This window comes from Papio anubis, chromosome 1 (genome assembly GCF_008728515.1).
Source record: "Papio anubis isolate 15944 chromosome 1, Panubis1.0, whole genome shotgun sequence".
NCBI lineage: Eukaryota > Metazoa > Chordata > Mammalia > Primates > Cercopithecidae > Papio > Papio anubis.
Window position 1 is genome coordinate 4,817,164 of NC_044976.1, and position 13,615 is coordinate 4,830,778.

At 52.3% G+C, this 13,615-nt stretch overlaps 1 protein-coding gene across 20 annotated transcripts in view; it reads right to left on the minus strand.

Moving 5' to 3' along the window:
* NPHP4 (nephrocystin 4) overlaps positions 1-13,615 on the minus strand; it is a 134,287-nt gene that overhangs the window by 106,413 nt on the left and 14,259 nt on the right. For 19 of the 20 annotated variants that reach the window (XR_002520789.2, XR_002520788.2, XR_002520791.2 and 16 more), the window contains 3 exons: positions 12,918-13,061; positions 3,641-3,813; positions 1,556-1,620 (listed from right to left, as the gene is read on the minus strand). Coding sequence is in view for 15 of the 20 variants with exons in the window: in XM_003891021.4 (XP_003891070.1) it covers positions 1,556-1,620; positions 3,641-3,813; positions 12,918-13,061 (382 nt within the window). In the remaining 5 variants the exon portion in view is untranslated. The remainder of the gene's footprint in view (positions 1-1,555; positions 1,621-3,640; positions 3,814-12,917; positions 13,062-13,615) is intronic. The other variant, XM_021935459.2, reaches the window with a different exon arrangement.

The window sequence follows — 13,615 nt, forward strand, 5'->3', positions numbered from 1 at the left end:
CCAGCCCTTCTAGAGACTCCACCGCCTCTGCTGTCCACTGATCGCCTGCCGCTGCCTCTCTTCTGGATAGTCCATGGAAGGCATGCAGGGAGGGCTTTCGTGTCCTCTGCTTCGCCTTTTGACGTCAGAGGGCCGAGAACTTCTCCCTTGGATCCTGCTAGTGCCGCCATGTTTTGAACACGTGTCCCATGAAGCGGCATGGGACTCAGCCGCGCACATGCATGCTTCTCTCATGAACACGCATGACTCCTCCTGGGCTTATTAAAATAAACAGACTCAGCCCCCACTCAGCAGAAATTCCTCTTCCCTCTGCCCCTCTCTCAAAGGGTCTGTTTCTGGCTTCTGGCTGGAGGCTACACTTCCCAGCCTATCAGAAAGGCCACCTGCAGGCTGCAGCCCTGTATGAGAAATAAACTCTCGTTTCCAGTCTCAGGAACCTCATCACTCTTCAGCTGACATCTCCTATCACGAGACTGTCACCAAGACCTGTGAGGGGCAAAGGGAGTGGGTCTGACATTTTGTTTTGTTTTGTTTTTGAGTCAGGGTCTTACTCTGTCACCCAGGCTGGAGTGCTGTGGTGCAAGTTCACCTCACTGTAATCTCTGCCTCCTGGGCGAAGTGATTCTCCCACCTCAGCCTCCTAAGTAGCTGTAACTACAGGCACCCACCACTATACCTGGCTAAGTTTTTGTATTTTTTATAGAGACAGGGTCTTACTATGTTGCCCAGACTGGTTTCAAACTCCATCCACCTGCCTCAGCCACCCAAAGTGCTGAAATTACAAGCCTGAGTCACAGTGTCCAGCCAGATTTGACTTTTAACACAAGCCATGAGGCACACATGGCATCCCCTTTGAGGAATCTGGGCAGCGTCGCACCTCGAAGAGACAGAAAGTCACCCTCCCCAACAGATCCACCTCCAGCCACTCTTCCCCGCCCACACTCCCCCAACTGCTGGGCAAGCACAGCCTCTGTGCTCCAAGCCTCCCTGATGTCCTTCTAGCCCACCCCCACCCCTCCCACCACACGCCCTTCCTGTCATCCTCCAGGCAGGCAGCAGCAGAGCAGACTGTCATCCCCATTCCTCCCAAATGGTTCCCTCTGGCTGCCTGGGAACGGCCGGTCACAGAGGAATAGCAGGAAGCTCCCCACCGAACCCTGCTCTGCTCTAAGGCGGCCTCTCAGCCATGGGGCCTCACCATGCTGGAGATAACCGATGGCTGTGCGGTCAGAGGTTTCAGACAGCCAGTGGCTGGTGACGGAGAGCTACTACTCCATCTGGTGAGCAGAGCTGTTCCCCTCCCTCCAGGAGGCTCTCACAGGCCCTCCCGTGCTTATTCCCACAAAGCACTGCCCTCCCTCAGGGCTGGTGTTTCAGTTCTTTACTTTCTGCCAGAAGTCCAAGGCCACGAAACATCTGCCCAAACCTCTCAGATCAATTCGCTAAGCGGACAGTGGTTTACACTGAGAAAGATCCCATTCAGAGCTAAAGGTGGGGAACACTCAGGGAAGGCACAAGAGCAGCGAGTGCTGCCAAGGCCAGGCCTGGCTCTTACGCTCTGCGGGGTCCTGGAGAAGCGGGTGCAGGAGGGCTCTGGGGGTGCCATGGTACAGCCGCAACCTGGAAGACAGGACCCAGAGAACACTCGTCAGCCACATGCACACTTCTCAGAAGGAAACCACATGGAGGCCTCGGCCACCACCACGCCCACCAGAGCTTTCTTAACGCCACCAGTCCCATCCTCTGTGGAAGGCAGAGGCAGCTGAGGCCAGCAGCCGCTCCCCAAGCCCTCGGTGCTCATGATCAAGCATGTCTGGCACACATGCAGCCCCAACCCAAGGCAGCCTGAGAACCGAGGAGCTTTCCTGGAAAACACCATGGAAATGTATAAAACTCTGAAATGTCTCAAGAAAGACAACATCTGAGGAATTTCCACGCTGTATGTCTGGAGCCGTGCTTCTCAACCAGTGATGATTCTGCTCCCTAGGGCACACTTGACAATGTCTGGAGACTTTTTTTTTCGTTTGTCACAACTGGGTCAGGGGGCAGGGAGGGGGTGCCCTGGCATCTAGTGGGTTGCCAGGGATGCTGCTAAACATCCTACAGCACAGAGGACAGCCCCGTGACAGCAAAGAATTCTCCATTCGAAAGTCAGTGGTGCCAAGCTTGAGAAACCCTGATTTGGAGTAAACATGTAGGCTTTAACCCTGGTTGAAAGGATGATGTGCCAGCCTATCCACCCGTATGTCCGATTCCTACACAGAGCCTGGCACGTGGCAGACACTCAGCCAGCACGTGCTGAATGAACACCTACTATCCGCCAGGTACCTGTGAAAACCACATCGCTCAATATTCAAGCAGAACTTACGAGATACGCATTATCATTACCCCTCATATACAGATGAATAAATTCAGGGCCCAAGAGCTCAAATCGCTTGCCTGAAGTCCCACAGAGAATCAGTGCTAGAGTAGGATTTTGGCCCATATCCATCCTACCTCAAATCCATCGCTCGTGGCCAAAGCCAGCCCTTACTCTAGTCTAAAGAACAATTCCTTAAGTCACTTAGAAATGGCAAACCCAGCCAGACACAGTGGCTCACATCCGTAATCCCAACACTTTGGGTGGCTGAGGCAAGCAGATCTCTTGAGCCCAGGAGTTCAAGACCAGCCTGGGCAACATAGAGACACCCCATGTCTACTAACAATACAAAAATTAGCCAGGTGTAGTGGCACACACCTGTAATCCCAGCTACTTGGGAGGGTGACGCACAGGAATTGCTTGAGCCTGGAAGCGGAGGTTGCAGTGAGCCAAGATTGCACCATGCACTACAGCCTGGGTGACAGAGCAAGACCCTGTCTCGAAGAGAAAAAAAAAAGGCAAACCCCCAAGCAAGAAACATCCCACACTACGCTATTATGGACACACAACTTTAGATGACAAATGTACGGCTTTCTACTGCCACTGTAAGACGAGCAGTTACACCACCATAGAAAGATGCTGGAATTTGGCCAGGTGCAAAACCCCATCTCTACTAAAAGTACAAAAATCAGCCGGGTGTGGTAGCAGCTGCATCACTTGAGGTCAGAAGTTCGAGACCAGCCTGGTCAACATGACAAAACCCCATCTCTATAAAAATACAAAAATCAGCCGGGCGTGGCACCTGTAATCCCAGCTACCTGGGAGGCTGAGGCACGAGAATTGCTCGAATCCGGGAGGCAGAGGTTGCAGTGAGCCGAGATTACACCACTGAACTCAAGCCTGGTTGACAGAGTGAGACTCTGTCTCAAAAAAAAGGCCGGGTGCGGTGGCTCACGCCTGTAATCCCAGCACTTTGGGAGGCCGAGGCGGGCGGATCACGAGGTCAAGAGATCGAGACCATCTGGCTAACATGGTGAAACCCCATCTCTACTAAAAAAAAAAAAAAAAAAAAAACTAGCCGGGCGTGGTGGTGGGCGCCTGTAGTCCCAGCTACTCGGGAGGCTGAGGCAGGAGATGGCGTGAACCTGGGAGGCGGAGATTGCAGTGAGCCGAGATCAGGCCACCGCACTCCAGCCTGGGCGACAGAGCGAGACTCCATCTCAAAAAAAAAAAACCGACAGACACTGGCAAACCCCACGGTTGAGGAAACAAGGCAGGTACCTTTTGTCCTGGGAAGCAGAGGTAGGGGAGTTCGGTTGGTTGCTGAAGATCCGAAGAATTCCAAATCCACAGGACGATGTCTGGAGGGTCCCATCCCGTTTCTTGCCCTCAGCGACCACTTCCACCACAGCCACGATATGAGGGTGGTTTAAGGATGTGTGAAAATACAAGGGCTGCAGAACAGAAGCCAGAGGACGGTCTGAGTGATCAGGACACACACAAAGAGGACATGGGTGCTGTCCCCACCCCCAAGACCGCCTTCCTACACGTGCCACGGCATCTGGAACCCTCTACCATGCCCTCATGTGGTGCACCGTATCTCTGCAGGATGCCAGGGAAGCGGGCACACTGAGGTAACTCCCTCAGACTCAAACACTGGTGTCGGAGCGCTTTATTCCAGAGCACCCAACATCCAGGACATCAGACGACTGCTGCTTCCGCTCCAGGAACTTTCCATCCCCTAGGAATTCCACCACAAGAAACACCAACAGCCCCCAGGCCCACTAGAGCAGAAAGGGGCTAGAGCGGCTATGTACCCAACCCTGCAGCGGGACACCAGGTAGGACCACGGTGAGATCAGCCCAAGACATAACACATCCACCACTACAAACACACATGCGTGCTGATCAACTCCCGCTCCCAGCATCGCCTGACACTCAACACAGACAACACACCCTCCCAGTGCTGCTTCGTGCATAACCATTTTGAGTTCCATCTGAACTAACTGTATTTGAACTATTAACAAGAAGAATCCTTGTATTTCTTTAGGTGCTAAGTAATTATCCCCAGTTCAGAGCCCAAAAGACTCAAGCCTTTTTATGCCGAAAATCACCTTGAGATCATTTTATTAAAAGATTCCTCAAGATCTAAGCCAAGTAGATGATATTCAAATTGATCTTAAGAGGTTTTCCACTCACACCTTTCCATTTCCAACATGCAAACGGCCAGTCTCTGCTTCCGCCTTCCTGCTAGGCCCAGGGAGAGGGGGCCTGGGAGGACAGCACAGGAGACTCACCCCTCTCCGCATCTCATATGGGCGCTCCCGCTTGGGAATGAAAGCACCTTCACTCTGCTGCTGCTTTTCTATTGCATTAAATTCAATGCAGTTGTTTTTATTTAAAATTAAGGGACCTGGGGTGGTGGCTCGCACCTGTAATCCCAGCCCTTTTGGGAGGTCGAAGCAGGAGGATCACTTGAGCTCGGGAGTTCAAGATCACCTGGGCAACATAGCAAAACCCCATCCCCACCAAAAATACAAAAATTAGCCAGGCATGGTGGCACACACCTGTGGTCCCAGCTACTTAGGAGGCTGAGACAGGAGAATCACTTGAGCCCGGGAAGCAGAGGTTGCAGTAAGCCGAGATCATGCCACTGCACTCCAGCCTGGGTAACAGAGTGCAACACTGTCTTTAAAAAAAAAAAAAAAAAAGGAATGCCATAAGCACAGTAGACAGAGATGGAGCCACCAATTGAGTTTGCTAATCAACAGGGAAAGTTCATCCCCAGGCATCAGGAGTGGTGCTGAGCCCATACCCCAACACCCCAGCTGGGGGGCAAAGCACAGGTCACTAGCTGAGCACAGAGGCCGCCCCCCCAAGGCAGAAAGAGGTAAGGAGAGCCGAGGCTGGTCTTCTGCTCTATGACTTAAACTTGGAATAATCCTGCTATTAACGAGTCATTACCATGGTGTCACCGAGAAAACGTTTACTGTAATCACAGACTGTCAGCCCAGGATAACAGAGAGACGCATTAAAACATCAGCCATGAGATATAAATCGTTATTCTATTATCTTTTATTGCAATATGATGAAATAATGACCACTTACAGCTGACAGGTGGTTGGACTAAGAGAGAATTATGTTTGTTTCCAAGACTCAAGAACTGCTTTTAAAAAGCCCCACTGCAAAGTCGAGTTGGTCATTATCTCACCTTTTCTATTTATACCTGTTCATATCAGTCTTACGAACACTACCCACTTTCTCTATTGGCAATAAAACAAACATTTTCAACTGTGATACAGAGCAACAACAATCTGCCAGCTTAGAGGTCACCTTGAAATTACTCTACCTGAACCAGGTGGAACCCGCGGCTACGGGCATGTCCCAAGTACAAGTTTATGGCTATGCCTCTCCCTTCTGTTTACCACTAAAAATAATCACTCTGAGGCCAAAAACAACAGCAGCAGCAACAGAGCCCCAGAGCTGCTTGTCTCAGCTGATCCAACCTTAGAATCTGAAGAATCCATCTTTAATCAGAAGAGTCGGCCACTCCAAGTGCACTGTGTCTGAAAAGTTCAGATGGTTGTACCAGTACAATTACCGATTGATAAGGACATATGCTCTTTTCAAAATCATTTACTGACCCTCCAGTGTGGGAACAGCCCCAAGCTAAAGAATTTATAAGGAACCTGGAAAACATAAGTCAGCTTTCAAGAAGCTCCAGCCTCGAAGGCTTCGTAAAGGACAGATGAGGCAGGCACAAACCTACGAGCAACTGAGACGCATGGCTGCACCCCTCAGGTCATCCCGGCAAAGTCACATTCGACCAGGTCACGAGTGCCTGACCACCCCAATTCTCGCCTTACTCAGCCAGCAGCACCCGGCTGAGGAATACCTGTACACAAGCCCTTCAGTCTAGGGAAACTTAAGGAACGCCACTGCCTTACATTCGGAAAGGAACATTCTCTGCATCAACTGAAATTGCACGATTAAAAGGTTAAGTCAAGCCCATCAAATCGCCTGCAGGGGAAGGCCACTTGAGACAGAGGAGGCAGGCTCTCTGTCACCCCTGCACCGCAGCTCACTCATCTGCACTGGTCAAGTTTCCTCCTTGACAGCATAAACAGATTAATAAATCATTTAAATGCTCCTGTCTTGGTGCCTTCATCTTCAAAACCACGGACACCATTTTGCCTCGGGGCCAAGTTTCCATTTTTCACCCACGGTGATGGAAGTGGAATTGGGCCTCTGCTGATGTGCCTGGATGAAGAGGCTGCAGCCAGGCACCCCCCACAGCACGGCCACGCAACCCGGCACCTGCATGACATGGGCTCCTCAGACGATGCTGGGCAGCAAGGCCAGAGAGGAGCTGAGCAGGAACAGAATGAGTCCCTTCCAAAAAACTGTTTTAATAAGCCTTTAACAGGGTATTTTCAGCCAGGCAAATAATGCAGAGACTTCATGTAGTTCCTACCCTCCGGCTCAGACTCACACTGCAGGTTCGGACGGCTTCCCAGACACTACCCCTCAAACACAGCAGGGATCAGGGGAGCCCGTCGATTTCCACAGCAAAGCATCATGACAGGGACAGGGACAGCCCCCTGCCCCACGAATTATCCAGCCCACAATGTCAGCAGTGCCAAGGTCGAGAAACTCTCATTTGGAGTAAAAATGTAAACTTTAATCCTGGCTGAAAGGATAATACACCATCTTATCCATCTCTGCACGTCCAGCTCCTAAACACAGCCTGGCACGCAGAAGACCCTTAACCAACATTTGTTGAATAAAAACTACTGCCCAGTGGGTCCCTGCTTATGGAAAAGCACATGACTTAATACTCCAGCAGCACTTAGGGGATGCAAACTCCTATCTCTCATGAGCAAATAAATGAAGTCAGGAGGAGTTTTTTTTCTTGCAAATTAATTTTTTTTTTTTTCCATAGGTTTTTGGGGAACAGGTATTTGGTTACATGAGGAAGTTCTTTAGTGGTGATCTGTGAGATTATGGTGAACCCATCACCCGAGCAGTAAACACTGAACCCAATTTGTAGGGTATTTTTCGTTCGTGTTTGTTTGTTTGTTTTTGAGACAGAGTCTTGCCCTATCACCCAGGCTGGAGTGCAGTGTCGTGAATCTCAGCTCACTGCAAGCTCCACCCCCCGAGCTCAGGCGATTCTCTAGCCTCAGCCTCCCAAGTAGCTAGGCTTATGGGTGTGTGCCACCACGCCCAGCTATTTTTTATATTTTTAGTAGAGACAGGGTTTCACCCTGTTGGCCAGGCTGGTCTCAAATTCCTGACCTCAGGTGATCCACCCGTCTCGGCCTCCCAAAGTGCTGGGATTACAGGCATGAGCCACTGCACCTGGCCTCAATTTGTAGTCTTTTATCCCTCACCCTCTAGGATCAAGGAGTTTAAATCACTTGCCTGAAGTCCCACAGGGATCAGTGATGAAGCAGGATGCTAACCCACCCTACCTCAACTCAACGCCCACGGCGAAAGCCAGTTCTCCCTCTGATCCAAAGAGCAACTCCTTGGCTTACTTAGAAAAGTAAGTGAGCAGCATGATTACAACCCAAAGCAAGACATATCCAACCCCAGCTCTACCAAAATAAAAAAAATTGAGCTGGGTGCAGTAGTGCATGCCTGTAGTCCCAGCTACTTGGGAGGCTGAGGAGGGAGGATCACTTGAGCCCAGGAGTCCAAGGCTGCAATGAACTAGGACTGTACCATTGCACTCCAGCCTGGGCAACACAGTGAGACCCCATCTCTTAAAAAAGGAAAAGTGCTACGAACAGACAACAACAAAACTGACAAACTTACAGCTTTCCATTGTCCCCAAATGACTGGCAGTTCAATCACTGCATAATTAAACCCTAGAAACATCACAGAGACCAATCATTTCTCCTTCTAAAAACCATTTTCTTTCATCTTCATTTCAGGTTCCAAGACCACAGCAGTGGTTTCCATTGTGCCAGAGAGGAAATCAGCTCTCCCCAGCTGCAGACAGACAGGCACACAGGGCCTGAGTTGGCCTCCCAGAGCCATGGAGCCTCCCTCTGTGGAAGCAGCTCGCTGGGACACGAAGCTGGCTTCTTGCTTTTGTTGTGATGATGTTCAGGACGTGCCTGCCCTCTGCTGAGCAACAGCAAGAGCACAGGAGCAGCAGCCGGGCTCTGCAGCCAGTGCTTCCTGTAAGCTCCAGAGCCAGGCCAAAGAATCCAGGCACTGGAAGGGCTTGCAGGAGTTCCACGTGGGTTACACTGATATTCCTTGACGGCATCCGCTTTTCGACGGGAAATTATAGCGCACTCATTGCTCTGACGAGTAAGAGCCACTCAAGAGGGGCTTTCTCATGGCTGTGATGATGGGAAGGGGCACAACCCAATTACCTGCGTCCCTCTGCCAGGGCAGGTGCTTTGGTGACACTGGGGCTGGTGGGCTCTGGGAGGAAAGATTCCCCTGATGGGGGTTTAGGCTGTTGCTGGAGAACCACCAGGATTCCTGCCCAGTAACTCCCCTCGAATAAATAAAGGAGGGAAAAGAAGCCCGTCACCCAATGCCGGCCACAGTCATTAAGGAAAGAATCCAAGGGAAAAGTACGTCCACCTCAAAAAGAAAACTGAGAAACTGCACAGGACTGGGGCCTCCAGGATTATTTTTTAAAAGACACTTTTTTAGAAGTTGAATGAATGATTCGCTGGCTCAGAGGAAGTGAAAGGCAATTCCTCTCCACCAGGAAAGGTCTCAGAGAACACGGAATTCTGAGCTCAGAGCTGAGAAGTGTCTTGGGACTGCTCTCCTGCATACGGGCCCAATGTAAATAATTCATCATTTGCAAAAAAACAAAACAAAACAAAACAAAACAAAAAATCCCAGCTCTGGATCAAGACAAGCCTTCTGTGTTCCAAGTCTTTTTCAGGACATCGTTGTTTGCAAAGTCGTGCCACAGCCCCTTCTCTCGGGGTCATGTGTGACACGGGCACTCCACAAAACCCGAGCGTGCAGGGTCCATGCGTTACCATGTGGGGGCTGGACAGCCATAGGCGCTCCAAATGCAGTCCCCTGCTATTGGCAGCTCACCAACCCCAAAGCAGATCCCCCCAACCCACTGCCGATAGGCAAAGACCAGAAAAACCCAGGCAATTAGTAAAACCAGAGGAAGATTTTCGCCAAGTCTCAGAATCACCCCTGAAAAGGGCAAAGGGTGTTTTATGAACCTCTATTTCCACGGGGGCATAGACAGAGCAATCAGCAGACAGTGTGCAAACATGCTGCCACACCCTCATGCCCATGAATGCCCACTCCTGGGAGCACTCTGCGCTTCATCCACACTTGTGAGCAGATACTGTGTACATGGATGCGCACACACATTTGCACACACAATTAAGTTAACTAGTTAACTAAGCTGGAACAAAATCTTTACTCTGTATGAGAATGCCAAGGAGATGGAGGAAACTGCCTGGCACAGAACACGCTGCTCAACAGCTTGGCAGGAGGGATTCATTCCTGGCACATCACTGGCCTCTGCTGCCCGCACAGGGCATAGCAGCTGCAGACAGCAGGCTCTGCAGACAGGGCAAGGGCTTCAGCGTCACCCTCACAGCTCAAAGTGCCCTGGCCACCCCACACTGTCCTTGCTGCATTCCCTTCTTCAGCAACTCCAAGTCCAAGGGTGCAAATTTTTCCAGAGGCTTTAAGGGCTATGTTCCATTAGTCCCCCGGGCCCATCCCCAGCCTCAACAAGAGATGCACCCAGATGACAGGCCAAGGCTGAGCCGCGTGGCTCCCACAGTTGGCTGCCCTTGGAGCCACCAGCACAGGTATTCCAGACTCCGAAAAGCCACCAGCTCCTAGTCTCCCTAACACATCTGAATCGTGAACTGCACAGGCGGCAGGACACGCAGCTGCCAGGATGTGCTGAAATGCAAGTGCTGCCCAACTTCAGCTGCAACGGAAGCCCTCAGGGTGCACGAATGTAATCCCGAGAAAGGCAGAGAGACGCATCCCTTCCGAAGACTGCCCTACCACACGACTGGAATTCTACAGGGATCAGGATTCTGCAGCCCAGAGAGAGAGTAGGGAGATGGAAGCCCCCGCTTCTGGCCTGTGCAGCGCGGATCCTTAGGAAGGTCCGAAGCCTCTCTAAATGCAGAACTGAAGTCAGAGGGGGTGAGGGAGGAGGAGGGAACTGGACCCGGCACCTCGGTGACTGCAAGCCATCCCTGGTTTCAGAGCATACTCCATCCCTCAGCATTCTACAGAACATTTCAGAACAAAAGGCAGGGCTCCTCAGAAGCAGGAGGTCACGGAGGCCACAGCAGGTGGTGCCATCAGATGCACAGGATCGTCGCTCCCGTCCCCACTCGCCACCTGGGAATAAGCTGGTAGAGTTATTCCATCTCCACGTACCTCAGTGTCCTCCTCTTTAAAATGGTTACACAGGATCCTGACCTGCACAGGAGGATGACAGGCATGAAATGACGGCATGCTTCTGAGCCGATGCCCGGCCACAGGAAAAGCCTCCCGGTAAAGGATGGCTACCTTCACCACCCGCCACACGGCTGTCACAGCACCAGGTTTCGTGGGGCTCACTGTGCGCACCTGAGGAAGCTAAAGCTAAACAGCCCTATCCCCAGCAATTGGCCCAGCATCGTCACCACCGGGAACTCACGGCGAGGGGACCCCCTGCCTGTGCGGAAACAGCACTCTAAGGGCTCACCCGCAGTCACACACGTGATTTACAACATGAAACCTTTTCTGACACGGCTGGCCAGACAGCCCTCTTAAGAGGTATTTGCATAAGCTGTTTCACAACCTTCATGTCAGACACATCTTTAGCTGTCATGACATACACTCTAGCCAGGCTTTTTATTGAAGCTTCCTGACCTCTGAGGTCATTCTCTCCCTCTACTACCCATGGGAGGAAAGGCAAGAGTCAGGACCCATCCACGTCAAGACACACACAATCCAAGCACTGGGTGATGGTGGGGTATGGAGGCCTCCCTCGTCACCCACCTAAAGCATACCCCACGCTTGTGGCCCGAGGCAGAGGTGCTGACTGGCCAGAGCAGGGCCCCACAGAAAAGGCACGCCTGGGCAGTGGTTATCTAGAATAACATCTCAAAGGACAGCCACTGTCACCCCCACTGCTACTCCTCATACAAACTGTCACAACACCAGGCCTCTTGGGCCTCCTTCTATACCTGAGAAAGATCAAACCAAGACAGATGAGACCCTCTCATCACCTCTTTCGCCTCCACACTGTCCCTGCTGCACACTCAATGTGCTCAGACACCGTCCCTCTTAAACTGCCCCCACTCGAGTTCAGCTGTGAAGCAGCAGCCAGGCATGGGAAAGGCCTCCATGACCTCCATGACATCGCCGGCTCTTAAAAGTAAAACGCCAGCGTCCCTAAGAAGACCCTGTAGGACCCAGTCAGAAGGCACAACAGGGCCACTCTGCCAACCCCACCCACTGGCACACCTGGGCTCTCCTCTTGTCCTAACACCCCCGGCTCTCCCCGCTCTGCTTGAAGCAGCCTCATCCCTGCTTGTCATGGAGCCAGCTTCTTTCTCATCCTGTAGGTGCCAGCTGAAACGGCAGCTTAGCAGAGAGGCCTCCCTCATCATCCACCTAAAGCAGGTCTCTGCGCTCTCCTATTGTCTCCTCCTAAGAACTTAACTTGCAATTACTCTGTTACCTGCTCGGTGTGTCTCCCCAACAGTCTGCAGTTCTGTTAGGTGAGCGCCATCATCACCCTGAGCCTAGCAAGACGCCCTGCAGAGAGCAGGTGCTGAATGCAATGCACGCTGTGCAGTGAACCGCAGAGACAGGGCGTGCCGGCCTGCAGGGTGGCCAGCCGCAAGACCACCCGAGGGAAAACACACTACTCAACCAGTGCCCACCCACCTGCCGGTCTCAAGACAGAAGGCACAGGTGTGAGTCCAGGCTCTGATACCTGCTACCTACCTGGGCAAGTCACTTTACTAAATCTTAATTTCTCTACACAGGAGGGAGGGAAGAAAGGAGGGAAGGGGAGGGGATACGGGAAAGGGACAGGGAGGGGAAGGAGAGCAAGGGAGAAGGGAAGTGGGCGGGGGGGGGTGAAAGGGGACGGGAAAGGGGATGGGTGAAAGGGGAGGGAAAGGGGAGGGAAAGGGAGGGAAGAGGGGAAGGGAGGGAGGACAGGTGAGGGAGGAGGGGGAAGGGTCGGAAGTGGGGGTGGGGAGGGGAGGGAGCAGTAGTGGCAGCGGCCACAGAAGAGGTCAACCATTTCCCAATATTCCCAAGAACTCCAAGGTTCCTTGAGACAAGTCCCCCATGCCCCCGACCCTTCAACCAGAGCAGAGCTCTCTCGTCTGTTTAAGAAAACTGGCTTCCACATAAGATTTTGTTTGGAAACAAAGTGCCCAGACTGAGTTCTACGCTGCTGGGACCCACAAGTCTGAGACACCCTGTGAGGTCTCGGCAAGGCCTCACTCTCTGGGCTGCCACCCAGGACCCCCCGCACACCCACCCTCCGCCTTGGAGCAGCCCCTGCCTCCGTCACCAGGGCCCACCTCATTAAAGACGATCCTGGACGGCGGTCTCTTCGTCGGCTTCACTGTGGTTTTCCACGTCCTCCCGAAGAAGTGCCGGTAGGTGACATCAAAGAAAGACACTCGCAGGTGGCACTCAACCTCTGACAGCGCCTCCAGCACTCCCTAGGAGACAGCGGGGAATTGGCCCTCAAGAGTCTCAGCACCAGGAGCCAGGCGGTCACTGGCAGGCCACGTGGGTGCACATGGGGCCACTCGCTTAGGTATAAGCACCCTGGTTTCCTTATCGGGGGACTACCTGTCTCCCACAGCCACTGGTCTTGGGGGGGTTATAAACCAAAGCACTTGCCCTCCCCTGGCCAACGAGAGACTGCAGTCCCTTGGAACAGACACAGGCTTCTGACTCAGCCAGAGCCCAGGACGCACAAGAGGACATGACCACAGGAGACACGCGCCTGCCAGGATGAGGCCCGGGGCTGCCGGCAGCCAAGAGGTGAGCGGGAACAAGTCCAGGTGACATCACCTGAGACCTGGCTCAAGTCACACCTGAAGCTTATGCTGGCTGTGGATTTGTTGTGTGAGTTAACAAATCACCTCTCATTTAAATCATTTTGGATGGGTTTTTTAATCATTTCCAACCAAATGAGCCCTTCCTGATATAATCAGAAACTCTAAATCCTCAACTTCCCAGATTTCGGGGTGATGTTGGCAAAGGAAAA